General features: G+C 39.7%; 1 protein-coding gene across 1 annotated transcript in view; it reads right to left on the bottom strand.

Annotated features, from left to right (window-relative positions):
* The window catches only part of LOC146589384 (ethanolaminephosphotransferase 1-like), a 57,398-nt gene extending 37,586 nt beyond the window's left edge, over positions 1–19,812 (bottom strand). The window contains exons 1-2 of the mRNA XM_085316262.1: positions 19,759–19,812; positions 4,456–4,524 (exon numbers count right to left, since the gene is read on the bottom strand). Coding sequence (XP_085172388.1) covers positions 4,456–4,485 — 30 coding nt within the window. The 5' untranslated portion in view covers positions 4,486–4,524; positions 19,759–19,812. The remainder of the gene's footprint in view (positions 1–4,455; positions 4,525–19,758) is intronic.
* Positions 19,813–19,818: the final 6 nt, after the last annotated feature.

Here is a 19,818-nt window from a genome sequence, read left to right as displayed (position 1 = left end):
TTTTGGTAAAGTTCTTACCAAGCATGACAGTTTCTCCAAACTATTTTCTGAAATAGTACACACAGCTTTTTACAGAATTTTTGTCCAGAACCTATTTGCAGAAAAACAGTCTAAATGTAGACCACTGCTGTCACTCAAATACACTATCAATATATTCAAAATATTTTAAAAAGGAGGCTTATACTCATTTTTTTGGAATGATGAAGGACTGAAAATGCACTTAACGAAGTACCTCAACGCTATAAAACATTATAAACCATTACCTTTCCTCTATCATACTGCTATGTGAAAAATCCACATATAAAATTGGAATGTCTAACATTAATCATCCTGATTAGATCCTCTTCCTGCTATTACAATACAAAGAATCAATAATATTCAGGGGGAACTGTGCAACTGATAATGTACAATGTATACTTTCAAAACCAGGGAAATTCCTGAATATTTTTCAGTTATATTTCTACATATTTCTTCTAATAACATTGGAAAAATTATTACATCTGATAACCGCTTTCCTCATGAATAGGATTTTATCACTAATTTTAAACTCTGGCAGACTTTACAGTAACAGAAACATAAAATGGAATACCTACAGCTACAATAAAAATGTATTATGCACATTTTAATATATCTCTCAATATGAATTTTTAAAAGCCCAAGCCAAAATTCCTAAGAAAAAGTGACAGCAAATATTTCCTGAAGTTCCTTCAAGAGAACTGACAAGGAACAACTCTTCCATGCACATTCCCACCTTATGAAATCCACTGCACGCTCAGTATGCAGTGACAACATCACATCTAATTTTGACACCTGTGGATGCAGAAACTTAGTAAGATGGAGGCCTGGTACCAATCTCCTGCTACGCAGTTCGCCTGATGTCCCTGACCTTACGTGGAATAAGAATGACTGTTGCCGATGAAGACATTCTGGATTGGTCTCTTTTACTCTAAAACCAGGATCAAAGTAGTGCTTTAAGACAACCTGTAGACGAGCCCTTTACATGGAGATAAAGATGCCCTCCAGTGTACTGTTTTAAAATGACTGATTTCTCCTGCATGATTCATAATCATTGTTGACTATAAATTAGGTAGGGCCCTGTAAATGCCAGCTCGCTGATTCGGCTCATTATTCGAAATAGACACAATGACATTATTAATGTTATTACAGGAAATAATTTATGTTTACACAGTGCAAACATGAAGGAATAATTTTAACACACTTTCTGGCATCATGCACTTTTTAAGGAAACCACCAAAGCTTGTTGTTACACTTGCAGCCTCTTTGGCTGGTAGACACCCAGGGAACAGTTACAAGAAACCCATCCTCAAGAAAACCACCTCTTCTCCAATTAGCCCCCTATGCCTACTGTTTTGATCTTTAACTGACCTAATTTGTCAATGTATTTTGAAAGCATTCCAACTGGCAAAATCCCTTTTGTTATATTTACAATATATCTACAGCAGCACAATCAGAATCATTTTAAATGACATGCAGAGAAAGTTAGTTGCCACCCTGCTGACTAACACAGGCATGCCGAATTTGAGCCACTCTTCACGTACTGTCATGCAATGGGGAAAAGCTGTCTTGGACACACACATTATGGAAATACTTCAAGCACATTACAAAATCAAGGCAAAAAACAATTCCTTTTCACTTTGTATGGGCACGAACTTCAGTAAAAAGTCAACAGATATCTAAAGCACAGACATCCAAAAGTCACGCACAAACCGACCCACGGACATGACACAGTATATAAGAAAGAGGAAAGCACAACACCCTTTTCATCATGCTGTAATGCTCAAGATTCCTAGGAAAATTTCTAACCTAAATGCACTGTCCGCTTCGCTAACACCCCCACAACAGTTACATGAACGAAGTTACGACAGTATGTTCTCACTTCTTAGGCGTATCAGCATCTGAGTTCACAAATTTCTGCATCGTGTCTAATGTCGGCTCTCCTTACTTTCTTGTAATTTGAGAAACACATCTTACAGTGAACGATACTGCCGAATGAAAAGGGATAACACTAAGGCTTTCCTTTGTGTTTTGGAATATAAAGAAACTTGTTCCATAACGAGGACTAAAATGACACGTTAAGGGTCAGACTTGAATCCCATGCCTCTGTTCTCAAAGGGTTTTTTATTTGCTTGGCTCTGTCAAGTATTTTTTGTATTGTTTTTCTTAACTCCTCTAGAGTCTAGTGAAAATACTGCCCATGGAATGCTTTCACCAGATTAGAAACTAAAAGAAAATTGATTCATACCTGTCTGCCATCTTATCCAAATACGTGCATTAGGATGTCTAATCTGAGAGAAATTAGACTTCCCAGTCACCAAATGGCACACTTTTACCACCTAATTTTCCATGAATATACTAGAAACAATATGCTTCTTATCCTTAAAAATTATTCCAGCTTTAATTGATCTCCCTATTGTAATGCAGAGTTCTATTTAAATAGCAATAAAATGATATACTGTAAGATGTAAATTCAAAATTATATTCTACAACACTGAATACTACATTCTAGATCACTGCTCATAGACCAGTTATAATGCTTACTATAGGTGTAAGCCACAAGAAAAAAAAAATCAATAGTTAAATGCATGCAAAGTTTCTCCTTCTCAAAATAAGATTTGATCACACTATGATATCACTGTTTTATTTACATTTCAGGGGGGGAAAAAGGATATTCTCTGGTGAGCAAGTGGGTAGAATTTTTTTTGACTGAGTTTGGAACAATATTTAATGACACATCTTTTTTTAGCACTCAGCCAGGAACACTACTGTTCTAGTAAATAGTTTTAATGTTTTTTGCTCAACTGATTTTTGGCCAATAATTTTGGTGCTCCATCAGTTCTCATTTTTAGCCCTGAGCTCTGTCGCAATCTCCACTACATACTGGTTTCTACACTGTAACAGTGCTTTCCCAGGCCCTCTACAAGTCTCTCATTTTCCAAAAAAAGAAAACTCAACTCACTGCTAAGTTTACCTGACAGTATCTATTTAATGTTAGAATGACTACTTCTACCAAAGCTGAAAGCAATGTAAAAATTTCCCTTTTTATTTTTTATGATACATTACTGAGTACTATCCTGTAATGTTCTTGGATCAGAAGGGAAAGTTGAAAATTGATTGTTGTGTCTTCAGTGTTCAAAATGAACAAAATGAACAAAGCAAACATGGTGCCCGCTCCTGACTTGACTTCTACACTCAGATTTCCCACTTTGCGAAACAGGGTTTCAGGCCACTGTTCTGGTTTGAGTTCCCCTCTAGCAGGAAGTGAACATGATTGGCAAAATTTAAGGAGGTTTAAAAAAACTAAAGAGGTCACTATATTTTTAACGGGATCTGTGATCCACCCTTTATACTACATGGGGACTGGCAGCAGAATGTTATTTTCTTTCTGAGACAACCCTGCAATCACTAGAGAAACCTACCTCAAAAGGAAGTTTTGCATCAATACTACTACTACTCTGCCTCCAGTCAGATAGCAGTTGAATACACATGGATCTCCTAACCCAGAACATGAGTATGGACTAAAGGCAGAGGGAACACGTGGTGAAGGCTCTGCTCATCTTCCACGTGGATTTCAGAGCAATGGGAGGCTTTTCAACCTCATTGCTTTCCTCACTGTTGTGGTGGGAATAGAAACAACTGGCCCTAAATTGAATTTCTGAATTCAGTTCAGCATCTTTGAATTGTTTTCTTCTCATATCTTGTTCTGATCTTTTTTGATGCTGAAGTTAGGTCATATAAAAACTTTCATGAAATAACATTAAGGTTATGAACAAGAGATCATGATTTTCCTGCTATATTAAGCATAAGTAATAGCTGGGTTATAAAACACAAATATGACTCCAACAGCATTCTGACCACATACATCCATTTTATGCATATAGGTTCATATCCAAGTCTGTTCCAATCCAGTGATTTCCATTTAAGAGACAGATGCAGAAGTCATTGCTTCCCTAAAGATCAATACGGTTTATATTTATTTGAGAGAGAGCCTCTATTTTTGCCAATGGCAGCAAAACTAATTGTGAGCAGTTCTATTTTTAAAAACTGCAGATCATAATGCATCCGAGAGACGCCACCTCTCAGCCGTTATGGTGATCATGGCAACCGCTCTCATTTTCAGCTTCTCAGAGAAATGCCCAGCTCGCTGGAGCAAGTACCCTTGGGAGAAAATGAGACGGCACATGCATAAAATCACGAGCACAGCACAGAGATAAAGGAATGCTGTTGTTAGGCAGCATACGCTGGAGGAAAATAATTTGTACTAAGTAAATCCTTTAATGGCTTTAAAGCTGTTTAATGAAAGCTATAATAGAAACTGATGTTTTTTGCACGATGATCAGAAAAAAACAAATACAACCAAAAATGAACTCTCTCTGTTGTATCTTAAAACAAATTCTTATGTTATCATTTCATATTTCTATTAAACAAGACTCTTACCTTAATAATTTTGTCCCAGATGGGCTGCATAACATACACAGATAAAGGGTTTGTATCCACAGCACAGTACTGCGAAGAGATAAGCAAAGATATAAATAAAGCACTGAAGAATTAATCTTTTTCTATCAATGTAAATCCTTCAGCAACTAAGAGTAATCATTCTGAATGAGACTGGAATAAATTTATTTCATTCTGATAACCACTCATACAGTCTTAGTTTAACTAAAAAGCAGTGACCTCGTTTACAATACATCGTTAGCAACTCTACATTCAAACACAAAAGTTTAGGCTGATGCAACAGCAAACTGTTCTGTAGTCCCATTTCCTTATAAATTCTTACTCATTTTACAAGACTGCCAAACTCTGCATTTCAATGTATTTTGGGTTTAATGTAATGCATAGTCTCAGCAGCAGTTCACTACTAGTATGTAGAATATATAATGCAGGTGGAACATGGTCATAAGTGGAACACTCCCTCACACAAATATACAGGTTTTTACATAGTAAAACAGTCACATTTCCACTATGCTAATCTGCTGTAAAGCAAAGTTACTGTAAAAATACGCTCTAGCAGAGTCTATAATTAATCATCAAAATAAAATTTCCCTCCTAGATACACTTGTAAAAATATTATATTCTTATAAATTCCAATAAGCATATACCTGCATCTTTCCCAAAGTATTTCAGAAATCTGAACCTACACTGAATTGGTGTTGTCTACTTTCTCCTTACAGTCCAGTATCAATAATTATCTTGCCCTGAGATTTCAGAACACAAACTCTGAACAACATATACAGAAGAAAGATTTATACAGAAGAAAGATTTTGACTGATAATACTATCTGCAACTATGTTCTTGAGCACGGGCAGGTCCACTGTGGCAGGAGTTAGTATTCATTTGGGTGGAATATGTATTTTGTACAGAGATTCTTGGACTTGGAAAATGTGTATATGGCCTATGTTGTTAGCATGAAGTATGTAACTCACACAAAAATTCACACATATTCTTATACAGCTTTGTCCAAACATACATGTGCGGATAATGTAAGATAAGGACTCCAGAGATTAAAACTTTTTGAAGGTGTTCACTTGCAGAAGAATTGACAATAAAGAGGAATCCATTTCACCTAACTTTAACTAACAAGTAATGGTTCTCCTCACAGTGATTCTCTCTATAGTTAACTTATCTCACCTCTTAGCCAACTACACCTTTGGATGAGATTGCACTCCAGAAATATTTGTTCCTTTTCATTAGTTATCAAAGGAGCCCAGATATCTATCTTAACCTTCGGCACATTTTAGATGTCTGAAATAAGGCAACAATAATCCCCGTTGCAGTCTCCCCAGGCTCCAAGCACTTGCACAGATGCTTACCCTGCACACCTCTGAGCAGTCCATGGCCGTTCAGAGGGCAAGCTCAAGCAGGACTGAAGATTAATGCAGCATGCCTCAGTCTTTGAATGCACAGTCTAAGACTTTTAGTCTAATCTTTCCCAGCTACCGAAGATAACAGGCTGCAGGATGCTCCGGAACTCTTCACTAGCTTTCCTTTTTCTATGTACATACAAAGAATAAATTTAACTACTTTCCAGAAAAACAAGGCATTTGCTTAGTTATTTTAAAACCTGTGGTTAAGTTTTGGTCACAAGTAATAAATGTAGTATACTTATAAAATTTTTAGAACATGGTTATATGTTATCTACGTGCAAATATCTAAGGAATCGCCTGTGAACTACTGGTCAGGAAGGGCAGAATAACTTTGTGCAGGTAATAAAATGTATGATTTAGTGAAGTGTACATCACTAATTCATTTTCTATAAATATTCAAAGCATGACATTAGGATTAGAGACCTTCTGGGCAGGCTAAACATCCACAAATCCATGGGCCCAGATGGGATGCACCCACGGGTACCGAGGGGGCTGGTGGATGTTGTTGCCAGGCTGCTCTCCATCATCTTTGAACAGTCATGGACAACTGGAGAGGTGCCTGAGGACTGGAAGAAAGCCAGTGTCACTCCAGTCTTCAAAAAGGGCAAGAAGGAGGACCCAGGAAACTACAGGCCGGTCAGCCTCACCTCCATCCCTGGAAAGGTGATGGAACAGCTCATTCTGGATGTCATCTCCAAGCATATGGAGGAAAAGAAGGTGGTCAGGAGTAGTCAGCATGGATTCACCATGGGCAAATCCTGCTTAACCAACCTGATAGCCTTCTACGTTGGGATGACTGGCTGGGTAGATGAGGGGAGAGCAGTGGACATTGTGTCGTTGTGTACGTTGACTTCAGCAAGGCTTTTGACACTGTCTCCCATAACATCCTCCTAGATAAGCTCAGGAAGTGTGGGTTAGATGAGTGGACAGTGAGGTGGATTGAGAACTGCCTGAAAGGCAGAGCTCAGAGGGTCATCATCAGTGGTGCAGAGTTTAGCTGGGGGCCTGTAGCTAGTGGTGTCCCTCAGGGCTCAGTACTGGGTCCCATTCTGTTCAACTTCTTCATCAATGACCTGGATGAGAGGATGGAGTGCCTCCTCAGCAAGTTTGCCAATGATACCAAGCTGGGAGGAATGGCTGATACACCTGAGGGCTGTGCTGCCATTCAGAGAGAGACCTGGACAGGCTGGAGAGTTGGGCAGAGAGGAACCTCCTGAGGTTCAACAAGGGCAAGTGCAGAGTCCTGCACCTAGAGAGAAATAACCCTAGGCACCAGTACAAGCTGGGGGCTGACCAGCTCTGGAGAGCAGCTCTGCAGAGAAGGACCTGGGCATGCTGGTGGATGACAAATTGACCATGAGCCAGCAATATGCCCTTGTGGCCAAGAAGGCCAATGGTCTCCTGGGGTGCATTGGGAAGACTATTGCCAGCAGGTCGAGGGAGGTGATCCTGCCCCTCTACTCAGCCCTGGGGAGGCCTCATCTCGAGTCCTGTGTCCAGTTCTGGGCTCCCCAGGACAAGAGAGACATGGAGCTACTGGAGAGAGTCCAGCACAGGGCTACGAGATGATCAGAGGGCTGGAGCACCTGCCCTGTGAGGAACGGCTGCGAGAGCTGGGCCTCTTCAGTCTGGGGAAGAGAAGACTGAGGGGGGATCTTATCAATGTGTACAAGTACCTGAAGGGAGGGTGTCCAGGGGACGGGGACAAACTCTTTTCAGTAGTGCCATGTGATGGGACAACAATGTGATGGGCAATGGGCAGAAATTGAAGTACAGGAAGTTCTGCCTGAGTGTGATGGGGAATTTCTTCGCTGTGAGAGTGACGGAGCACTGGAACAGGTTGCCCCGAGAGGTTGTGGAGTCTCCTTCTCTGGAGATCTTCAAGGCCTGCCTGGATGCAACCCTGTCTAACATGGTCTAGGTGACCCTGCTTGAGCAGGGGGGTTGGACTAGATGATCTCTAGAGGTCTCTTTCAACCTTACTGATTCTATGATCACTTAAGTCTATCATTTTTCTCTCCTTCTGCCACCACTATTATTTAAAACAGGAGACAATTACATCATCAGAAACTTTTCTGCCAGAATATATATTAAAATTATTCTTAAATATGTTATATCAGCAAAAATGAATTTGCAGGTAAAACTACAGCTTTCACTATTCTGTATATGTATTAGCAGCTCCAGATACTGCAATTCATACTATATCTTTAAAACAGTGATTATTACAGCTGATCAATATTTTGATATTACTGCTTGCACGCAAATAATCAAGTCCAAACTGTCCACAGGCTGTATTTACATTATTATCAAAAGCAACAATAATACTAAGGTATAAAATGCCTATACAAATGCAACAGTCAGCTAATACCTAATTCACAGAAGAACCAAGGAAATCCTCTGAAAATGAAAGGAAATTCAAAGTATTCATTAGAGTTATTGAGGTTCCAAGTGGCCACAAATCAGCCAAAAGTTTCAGTCTACCTACTGCCCCTTTCCTTACCTCAGTTGCTCTTGAAAGATTGAGTTTCAAAGACTAGTTCAGATATTTGATAACTTGCCATGAGCACGTTCAATGAAATCAGACATACTCAGACGAGAACAAAGGTCAGAATACCTGGATGACCTGCTCCTGCTCCCTCTGCTTTTGCTTTCTCCTCTTTCCCCCCTGCATTCCAATCCTTCAAAGCCATGCATAAAATCATAAAATCCTTTATTAAATAACAACAGCAAGACTTGCCTTTCTATCCAAAGCACTCACTGGCTTACCAGAACAACCACGTGCTTCCAAGAGAGAAAAAAAAAGCAGAAATAATCTTGTTTCTTTAGAATTACTTTTTTGCTCTAATATAAATACTCTAGAAAACATAAGACAAAGTTGGTGTTTTGTTTGCTTGAAGGCTTCCAAAGTCTAACACTAAAAATCCAAATGGTCCTTATCTGTTAATAATAAAAAAGAAAAAAATTTTTTTTGTTTACAGCCAGTTTCTGTAATGTCATCTAAAGACATTTCAAGAACATTCATACTGCACCCAGTTCCTTTCTATGTCTTTGGATGAACTGTGGTGTTCTGGATGGGAAAGGAATATTGAATGAAGAAGCGTGGAAATTAGCTCGTTCCTCTTCAGTAATGAGCTTATTTCAGTTCAAAGCACCTTAAATAATCTGGAGACTGTATTGCAACTCATCACTATGTTATTTTCACAGCATGAAAGTGAGGGTTGTATTGTGTCTGCTCGAAGATCCAAAAGCCGCTGTTGGCATAGCACGGAAGGATGGTGAAAGCCAGAAATGGTCCACAACGCCTTCTGGTACCAGTCTCTAGAATGGACTGCTTCCCAAACAATGCCTAGCTGTTGTCATGGAGGGAGCTTCTTGGAAAGAAAAAAGAATCAAGGAGTGAACTATCTGTTAAGCAGAGCATACGGCTGCATCTAGCCCCGTTTTCCTGCCTAGTCTTCTCCAGTGTCACAGGGTGGAGGTAACCCTAGAATAAACCTTTGGAATGACTACAATACAGGGAAGAACATCAAGTGTGTCTACACAAACTTCAGCATCAGGAAAGGATTTCAGAGGTAACCTTGAAGCAATGCAGTTGCATTAACTACTGGGAGATAGCTACTTTAACTCAACCTGATCATTATTGTAATAGACAATTGCTTTTCTTAAATTATCTGTAACATAGCACTGCGCAACACAGTCACATCCGTGCAGAGATACAGAACAAAACCTTTGTGTTTCCTAATTGTTACTACCAAAATGAGTGCATGAGTTTTAATTTCATATTAGTAGTGACAAATCTTCAACAACACTTTTCATTCCTGCCTCGAAATCAGCTGACTCAGCTAGTTCACTCAGTTTTGCAATAACTCTGTGAATCAAGACAGGATTTACTATCCCCATTGTATATGTTGCAAGACCGAAGCACAGATGGGCTGTGATTCACCAAGAGTATCTAGTGAAGAATATAAATGCTATATTGCTAAAAATGTCATATTTAAATACATAATTTAAGTATAAGCAATATCAGTTTATTCAAATAAAGTCTGCCCATTTTAGCTCAACTTTATACTTGAGTTCACTTTTATCAAAAGCAATAAGCAAGACAATTAAGAATGTAAAGACTGAAAAGCTTTCTCCTCAGATAAAGTAATGTTTAAAACAGCTATGTATCAGATAATATTCACAATTTAGGTTGAAATACACTGAATGTATGTTTCTGTGAACTCTGTAGTATGTCATGTGAAAAGAGATGCCTCTTAAATTACTGAAGAATACACTAGCTATTCCAACATAAAAAAGAAAGCCATCTAACAACTGCCTAAGGACTTACATGAAGAATATAAATACTGTGATGTTTGCTCTTTTCCTCCAGGCAAACTCAGCCAGGCCAGGCATAAGTATGGAAGAGCCATAGCTGAATACATGTGCCGATATTGTAACAACTCAGTGATCCTGTAGGCTTGGTGAACATCTAAATATCTCTTAAATCCTATCTGTGTTATATATACACAAGAATTCACTATCTACTAGTGAGCAAAGATGTCTGGCAAAACAGTAAATGATGAAAAGGAGTGAAAACATACAAAGAAGCTACTACAAGATAACAAATTATTTGCCTGGAGATGCCCCACAGCAATTGTTTCCGTGCATGTCATTACTGCACGATGAGCATTTGAGGAACTGAGGCAACCTACGCCTAAATGTAAAATGGTAAGGTACTTCTTATCTGTTGTCGGGGAATCACCTGAATGAGAGCTGCTAAAATGCAGTAAGTTCCCTCCAAAGCTTATTCCACATCAATTACACTGTTCTCCTCCAATCTAAACCTGTTTCAAAGTGTTACCAAATTAGAGCCAGATCTGTAGTTTTAAGTGAGCTCTGGATTTGTACAGTTGTTTAAGTCTATTTAACACGAGTAGGGGAGGTAATAATTTTATCCTCCTTCTCATTTAACTTTTCATGAAAATAATGGAAGACAATTAAAAACAGCAGAAAATCAATCCATCAAATTCAAAATAGGCAAAATTATATAAACTGTACTCTTTGAATAAATGATCTAGTGAAAATAATAACTCTACAGAAGCAGTTTTCAACAGCATTTTCTCATGGGAGCCTATTGATTACTTCTAAAACAAGCAAACTGTAAGCTTATTGTCATCCAGCCTACACTTATATGGAGCAATCCGCATCTCAAATGCAAAATTTCGAGGGATCTGCCAATGGAAATACTTTGAGAAAACACTGTTCAACAGTGTATCTTTGAAGAAATATTTAAACAAGCAGTAACGTTTTACTGTCTACCATTTGTGACCCAACTGCTCTAACACTCTAGCAGTTTAAAATTCCACTACATCTAAAAAAATTGCAGGAGGATAAAATAAAAGGTATTACTTAGAGGCAGTAAGCGAGCTTTACTGTCCTTACTGTTCCCTGTGGGCCTGGACAGCATCCTCTCTCCTGGCAGTTTGGATGTCGGGGCGCAGCGGCAGTGCCATGGGGCAGCCCCCTTCTGTGCTGGCCCTAGAGGAGGCTCCAGTGTGGGACCTGTTCCATCTCCATCATAACATACATTCAAAAACACAAGGCTGATAATCCTAATAATGGAATTACTTTATGTGATATTACCATCTAATTAATTTTTCATAAATAATAGACTTCTTTCGTATCTCCTTTTCCTTAATTAGTTTGGACTACCCTGCCTTTTCCCCCCACCCCTCATTGATTCTGGTTGATATTACTAAGTTGTTAGGAAGCTGTTATTATGGAAATTGCTGTGCTGTGGCTGCCTCTTCGTGGATGTATACTCATCATTCAGACCTTCCCGTTTTCATGACTCCTGACACATGCACTGGGCATTATGCCACATCATGTCACTTAATGGAGGTATCTACACACCTATGCCCATGAGGTCAAGGGGCATGCAGTGCCACAGGACGGGCAAAGACGTGTTAGGGAGTAAAGTACAGTAATGACAGTAACACAGCTTGCCTGCAGAGTGGTGCCACTGCTCCAAGGTGACAGAATCACAGAACACGATCATAGGACCACAGGATAATTCATCAAGGCCAGAAGGGACTTCAGGAGGTCCAACCTCCTTCTTTAATCATGTTCAGCCAGAGGCCAAATTAGGTTCCTTGGGGCTTTATCTGGTCAGGTCTTGAAAATCTTCATGAATGCGGACTGTACAACCTCCCTGGGCAGCCTTTTCCACTGCCTCACTGTCCTCATGGCGAAAAAGTTTCTCCTTATCTGAACATCTCTCATTTCAACTTATGTCCATTATGTCTCATCCACCCGTCCTGCACCTCTGTGAAGAGCCTCTTGATGAGCTCCCCATAGGTGTTGGGGGGCTGCTGTTAGGGGCTCCCAAAGCATCTCTCCTCCAGGCTGAACAAGTCCTACTCCCTCAGCCTGCTCCTCACAGGGTAGGTGTTCCAGCCCTGACCATCTCAGAATCCCTTTGCTGAATGTACTCATTTCTCTTTCTTATACTGGAGAGGCCGAAAATTGGATACAGTATCCTAGACATGTGCTGAGTAAAGGGCAATAATATTCTCCCCACTCTCCTGACTCTGCTATTGTTAATGGAGCCCAGGATACTGTTGGCCTTCGGTACCAGAGCACACTGCCGGCTCATGTTCAGCTTGCTATTTACCGCAATGCCATTTGCAGAAGTAGGACATTGACGGATCACAGATCTGCTGACTAGCTATGCTTGAAATGTGCAATCTGTGGAGAGAGATATCAGAGCCACACTGCAACCAAGTGAGAAGCAGGTGTTGGGGTAAGAAGTCATAATGTGCTGGCCTCAGGAGTAAGGTTCTTGCTCAATATGTGAGACTAGATAAATCTGAATCCTTATCAACAGGACTGTTAGCACCCAAACCTGGGAGAGGGAATGATACTGGAAATCAACAACTCTTTTTCAATCAACAGTAGTTATATTAAGGATGTTGCCCTAAATTGTCTTCAGGAAAAAGAGTTTGTTTAATGGAAAGTGTCCAAAATACAAAACAAAGAAATCAGTATGATGGAAAAAGAACACAGAAATAGGCTCAAATACAAAGAGATAACAGAGGGTAGACACACATTTGTTATTGTAAGGGGACAAACCTGGAAGCTGGTCTAGATTAGCCAAAGCATTAACTTGAGTAAAAAGAACATCTGCAGAGTCTCATGGAACTGCACAAAAGAAACTTAATCACCTCTAATCAAAAAAATACTCTAATGTGGTAAGGAAGTTGATTTCTATGTATTTTTTGTCTTCTATGGTTGGTAAAAGTAAATAGATTTTGCATTACATCTATTTGTATGTGTGTGCAAACACGTGCTTTCACAGGTACTATCAGCCCGCTCAGGATTAAACAACAGCCAGAATTCCCACACAGCTGGAGTTCTGCCAAAGGATGTACTTAAATCTCTGGGGAACCCAAAGAAACAACTCTAGGCCCAAAAGCACAGACGTATTAGAAGTGGGTTGCAGTTTTCATCAGGGATGCTAAACAGCAGTTCTGTATCACATGTCAAGCAGCTGTGTGGTCTAGTATCCTGACCCAGAAGAGAGGAGCTATCAAAACACAGATGAATAAACAGAGATAAACACATATGAATACATGTATATGTATATACATGCATATCCTACAAATAAAAATCCAAAACACTAAAAATCTAGAACATTAATGTCTCTTTGATGATATCTATTGATAAAGCAATAAATTGAAATCATGTGTTTCTTACTTGCATTTTTATGAGGCTCAATAAAGTATGTAACTTTTTATATGTAGAATATTTGTCCCCTAAATGATCTAGAAACAGAAAACCTTTGTAAATTCATGGGTGTAACATGGCACTTGACAACACATACAGTTACACCATTGTTGGGAAAAAGTCCTGTGGCAAGTCAGATACAACAGCTCTCTGATGTGATTTTGTTACATTGTTACCTCATTAGCATTTGCTGTGTATAAGGAAATTAATGATCATGCAGCTCCTGAAATACTACATTATGTCAGCTACCATTACCGCAGAATGAGGAATAACAAATACTGTACAAAGACAGCCCTTTAGAATTACGTAATAGATTTGGCTTAGCACTCTTCTATGCATGTATGCAATGACAGAAAATGTAAGGGTAATGAATGATTTATTTTAAATATTATTCACCAAGTTTTAATTAGACTGCCAGTCTTCCAATTCATCAAAGTCATATGAAGAATACTGCAAGATCTTATTTGCAAAACTGTGGGTTGTTGACTCTCCAATTTTATCGGAAGTGGAAAATATTAATTTCAGAGAATCTTTTTCATTGTCTCAGATTGTCATGGCTTTTATTAAACTGACATGATTTGAAAAAACTAACTAAATAGAAAAAATGCTGAGGTATTTTAAATATAATTTAGGAAAAAGACTACAAATATTGTCTGCAAAGTACTATATAAAAAACACTGTACTCTTAACATATACAAAACTGTCTATACAGAAGCATGAAGGATACTACCTGTCTCCTAAGAAGGTCCAGATAAATATACAAATGAAAGTCATCTGTCCTATTGAATCTAAATTTTCAGTTTACAAAATCGTGTAAAAACCTTGCTCCACTGCAGTTGAAAGCAAAACTTGTAGTTAATCAATGTGACTAGAATCCATTGTGTTTCTAAACCTCACGGTTTTACAGGCAGCCTTGAAAACACATAAAAACTTAACAGAAATCCAGTCTCATGTTTTTCCACGCTAGTCTAGTCCTGGAATTACGTAATATAATTCACCAGACTATACTTAATGCACTTCGCTCTTTTGGTGTAAGTCACTATGAAACAATCAGTCCCTGAAACATTAATATTGTGTCTTCTGATACTGTTTCTCTAACCTACTGAAATGGGGACTGAGATGTAACTTTAGAGGTCCTCTAGTCTACCCTTTCATCTCATGCATAAGTTTACCTGACATTCAGGAAGGAGATCAAGTTACCATGAGTTAATGAGCTGCTGGCTTCCAATTGCTTGAGATAAATGACAGTGTATGTACTCAGAGCAAATTCAAGTAAAACACAGTAAAAACAACTTTGCTAAAAGAGGTATAAGCAACTGTTTTCTTCAACTCCCATTAGACTTTAGATTCTCCCTGAGAGAAATCTAATCATTTCTTAAGACTCTGATAAAATGATTACACAACCTCCCCTGGTACCTGCTCCAGTGCTTAACTATCCCTACAAATACAAGGCTGAAAGAGCATCCAACATAAATGTCTCTTGACACAACTAAACTTATATATTATCCTGCTTGAAAAGGGCATGCATGAAGAATAACCAGTTGTTACACTCTTACTCTCACAAAATTCAGACTATTCCTCACAGTTTAATGTTTTCTGAGCTGCTTAATATTCTCGATGCCATCTTGTTGGGGATTGTAAAGTTTGCCAAAGTAAGCAGGACGTATTATTTCAGTGAATATCTGATCAATGCAAGTACAGCAGCATAAGTAACACTTCTGTTAACACACGTATAAGCTTTTTTCTCTTTTTATAAGTCAAAACACTGCCAACACACTGATTCCCAGGTATCTTTTTTGCAGTCAGTTATCTCTGGTTTCATATTTGAAATTTTGATTTTTTTCCCCCTAAGCACTGTGCCTTGTTTACGGAATTTCACCTTATTGAGTTCTGGTCATCTTATCCACTTTTCAAGGACATTTTTAATCCTAAATGTATCCTCAAAGTGCTTTAGTGTCACACACAAGAATTTTACAAGAACATTCTCTGTTCTGTCAATTAATGAAAGCATTAAACAGTAATAGAGCTGGAACAGAAAGATGGATGCAGAATTATGTTTGATATATCCTCCCCCCATGACAGAAAACTTAAAATTATCCTTAACAGGGTGTTTTGAACCCACTGCATTTCCATTTGATGCTGATTTCATCTTAATTGTCTCAATCTACTTTATTTACCAGAAGGTGGTATCAGAAGCCTCACTGAAATGTAATCACATACACCTTTTTCACTGCTTCCCCATTCTCTGCCCAGAGAGCTATCCTCCAAGAAATGGTTTACAGGACAAACACAGAAATAGTTTAGACATATGAAGGTGAAAATATCAAATCTTCAACTTTAATTTTTAATGTTGTCTCCAATTTCCTTATGATGTTTTGCAAAGCCTATTCATTGAGTGAAATCACTATAGCTTGTTCTTGGACCATTTTTATTCTGGAAGAAAAAATGGTGTCAAATTCTCAGTCTTGCAAACGCTCAATCCATAGTATTATAGAATCTGATTCAAGATAGATTTGCAAGAGATCCAAAAATCATTGTGATGAGAACAAGCACTGGCAACAAGAGCTTACCATTAACTTTATTAGATCCTGATGAAGAGGATAAAAATAAAGAATCAAATTCTTGTTTTGTTTTCATTCATCGCTTGGCTGGCTCTGGACTACTTGTTTCCAACAGTAATCCAAAAGAAAGGAAAAAGACAGCTGTGTAATTCCATGGATGCTCCTCAAGAACCAAAAAATGCAAGTAACAGATATCTAAGGGGAAGCAGGAACAAGAAACATGACCCAAGTCATACAATTGCAATTAGTTGAACCTTTTTAGGTGTATCATTCCAGTTGCTAGCCTACTGTCCTCTCTACAGCTGCAGCAAAACATGCAAACTGCAGCATGCAATAGTCCTGTGTCTGCACATGCCCATCTACCCCAAAGGCAGGAAAATGGCCGAATTACCACAGCAGCAATACCCAGGATTGCATCTCACCAACGCATCTTCACATCTCCCCCCGCACCCTGTGCACACAGGAGCACAGCAAATAAAATCTAAGCTTTGAACGACTATGTCCACATTAACAGGTACTGTCTACTCCAACAGGAGTAGATTTGTAGAGTAAAACAGCATGTGCTGCTATTTTAGGAAGTTTTACACAGGACTGGACTTACTCTGATTCCATGTTCTAAATGCTCATTAGCAGTTAAGTGTATTGGTGTGGTCCTAGTACCTCTTCTAGTTCATCCAACGGGAATTCAGTTTGTGTGCTCCCAGATCACTCTGACATAGTAACCTCAGCTTTGTAATTGCATAAGATTGGGAGATTTGCCTCAAAAGCACACTTCTGATCTGAACTAAAATGCTAACATGCATGCATCTGATGATGCTAAACAGTGTTGAACTTGAATTCATGAGGTCTGCCATTCTCTTTGCAAAGAATTGTACTGGTTTTGTAACCAAGATCCGTTGTGAACATGAACAGGAGACAGAAAATGGCTAAGACACATAACTGAGGCATTCATGGCAAAAAATAGTTTAGCTGTGCGAAAATTTTGAAAATTGGCAAGTATTTTCTTCATATGTAAAACAGAATTAATTATACAGATTATTCTTTTAAGCAGCATTACAATCAGCTATCTATGGATAAACTGTGCAAAGTGAGGATTATCCTAAGCCACTGATACCAGTGCAAAACGTAATATTGCATGATGAAGGAGTGGCTGTCTCTTTCCCGTTTCCTACACATACTTCATGTCTGGAAGCAATACACTATTTTAGCTCAGGCTGGACCATATGCTAATAAATCCTTTCAGAGTTTATCCAGCTCTTTACAGGGTCAACTTATTTGTCCCTCCACTGTATTCCAGAGCTAGCAGCTCTGGAGAACGAGCTATAGAGATATTCAGGCGACTGCAAATAGAGGCAACTTTTGTCTCACTGGGCCCAGTAATCCAAGTTTAGTGACAGTCCTGCCAACTCAGCAGTAGAAGCAACAGCAGTCTCCTCATCAGGATTGGGAAGGTGGAGGTCCTAGGGCGATATGGAGAAAGGGGGAGATGGCAGCCAGAAGGTAACGCGAGGCTGAAGAGCATGTCTCAGGCCTCGGAGATGAAAAGAGCAAAGTCGTAGTTGTGATCACAGCCCTGGGCGTGGGAAGGTGATGTGAGGAGGTGAGGAGGAGATGGTGACTGTGGTAAGTGTTTCCTTGCCACATTCCTCCTGTATTTTTGGAGGGCTTTAACACACTGTGAGCAGCACTCAGGAATATGGTCAGCTCCGGTGCAGAGCAGCCAGTCCCTGCTTTGTCCTCCTGCAATCTGGAGCACCAGGAAGATGGTGCAGATACCCCAGCTGCTTAGCTGCAGTGACCTCACACAGCTGCATTTCTCTGGGTGTAGCCTCTGTCATTTGGATTTATTTATACATATTTATTTTCCAGTATGTCTCAGGGCCTAGTCACCTTAGATAATGAAGAGCTGACCATTTGATTTCAACTTTCTAAAGCCTATATTTATCATAGTTTTCCAGAACATGGTTTGACTGGTACTTCTCAAGTGTGCTTGCACCTCCCATGGTTAGCAAAAGTGTCTAACATATTTTCGAGGATTTGCAATGCTCTTGAGAAACCACAGTAAATTTAATAAACTGGACTGACATGTTTCAGTATGTGATTCAGTCCTTCGATAATGATCTGCCCTTTAATTCATCAGTAGTATACAATCATTACAGTACAGTTTAAACAAAATGTTATAATCTTCCTCCTTGCATTTGTTTGCAGCGACTTTAATTCAAATGATAAAGAAGAATGTAATAAAAATTCTTTGTATTTGTACTACAAACTAAAATAATCTGGGAAAATTACTTCAATTTTAATGTATGTTCATGCTAAAAATGTTTTTTTAATTTTTCCTCTAATGATTTCAGTCAAGTCTGTGGCTTCACCGTGCAAGCGCAGGCCTGTGCGCCACGCAGCCGTTGGCTGTATGCAGCCTGCAGCATGTTTTAACCCACTCACACTGGGGACACACAAACAAGTTACTACACTTTAACAAGCTACTGCACATAACAAGTTCAAATGACCTTGAGAAGGTTCTTGAAACCACAGTTTCTCCACAGTAGCGAACAGACAGAACTCCAGGCTGGGGGAAGAGAAGTTGAGCTGTTGGGTTGGAGGTCAGGCTTGGAGGCCTGTGGTAAGAGCAAGGACCAAGAAGCAGAGGGAACGTGCCGTGGGAGCTGTTCTATGAACCTCAGTGTGAAATAAGTGGTTGGATGTTGGACTGGTGGGAGCTGGCACGTCCACAGCGCTTGCAACAGGGAGCAGGGTGATGGTATGTGAACAGGGTGGCACTGCACATGCAAGATACCTGCAGCTAAACTGCAGCAATCCAGGATAATCCCCTGCAATGCATGTGCAATGTGCTGGGAACAAAACTCATGTATCTCATCAGTTTGCAACCTAACGCTGGTAAATCAAAATATTTTATGACCCACCCATTCATTTGAATTCTGCAGTCCTGTTATTTGCAAATATGAGGTTTACTTCAAATTATTTAAAAGCAAGCTTTTTTCTGGTTTTCTTATTTACTTCCCAAAGCCAAAGCACTCGTGTGTGTGTGGAAGCAAACAAGCACCATCAACGCACATTTTCTCACAAACCTATTAATTTTTAATCATTCCTAGCCTATTTTTCTTTAAAATGCACACAACTTTTGCCGGGTTTGATATTCACTCCAAACGCGGTTACCTTGCTCCCACCACATCTTCACCAAGACCCGGCACTTGGTGAAGCATCCCGCCCGCGCCCTCACTCCCGCCGCTGAATTTAACCCGGACTTTTGCGGGGAGACAACCGAGAACACCCGGCGCGATGCGCAGGTGCGGCCGCTTCCGAACAACTTCATCCTGCTGTATCTTAAGATTTCTAAAAATAGCGGAATGATCGAAAAGACCACTGCGTACACACACACACAAAAAAAAAAAAGGAAAAAAGAAAGGAAAAAAATAGGAAGGGGGGGGCACTTCGCCGCAGCAGCCGTGAGGGAAGAGGGCGGCAGAGCCGCAGCCCCGCGGCGCGCCCCCCGCGCTGCCCGCCGCCGCCCGCCCTCCCCGCCTTACCTCGTAGCGGCGGAAGCCGGCGAGCTGCTGCACGGTGACATACCGCGCCCGCCACATGGC

The sequence above is a fragment of the Rhea americana genome, unplaced genomic scaffold (assembly GCF_003343005.1).
Source record: "Rhea americana isolate MKP2758 unplaced genomic scaffold, rheAme1 scaffold_46, whole genome shotgun sequence".
Lineage (NCBI taxonomy): Eukaryota > Metazoa > Chordata > Aves > Rheiformes > Rheidae > Rhea > Rhea americana.
The sequence above is the reverse complement of the archived record's forward strand: the minus strand, read 5'-3'. Positions and strand labels throughout refer to the sequence as shown.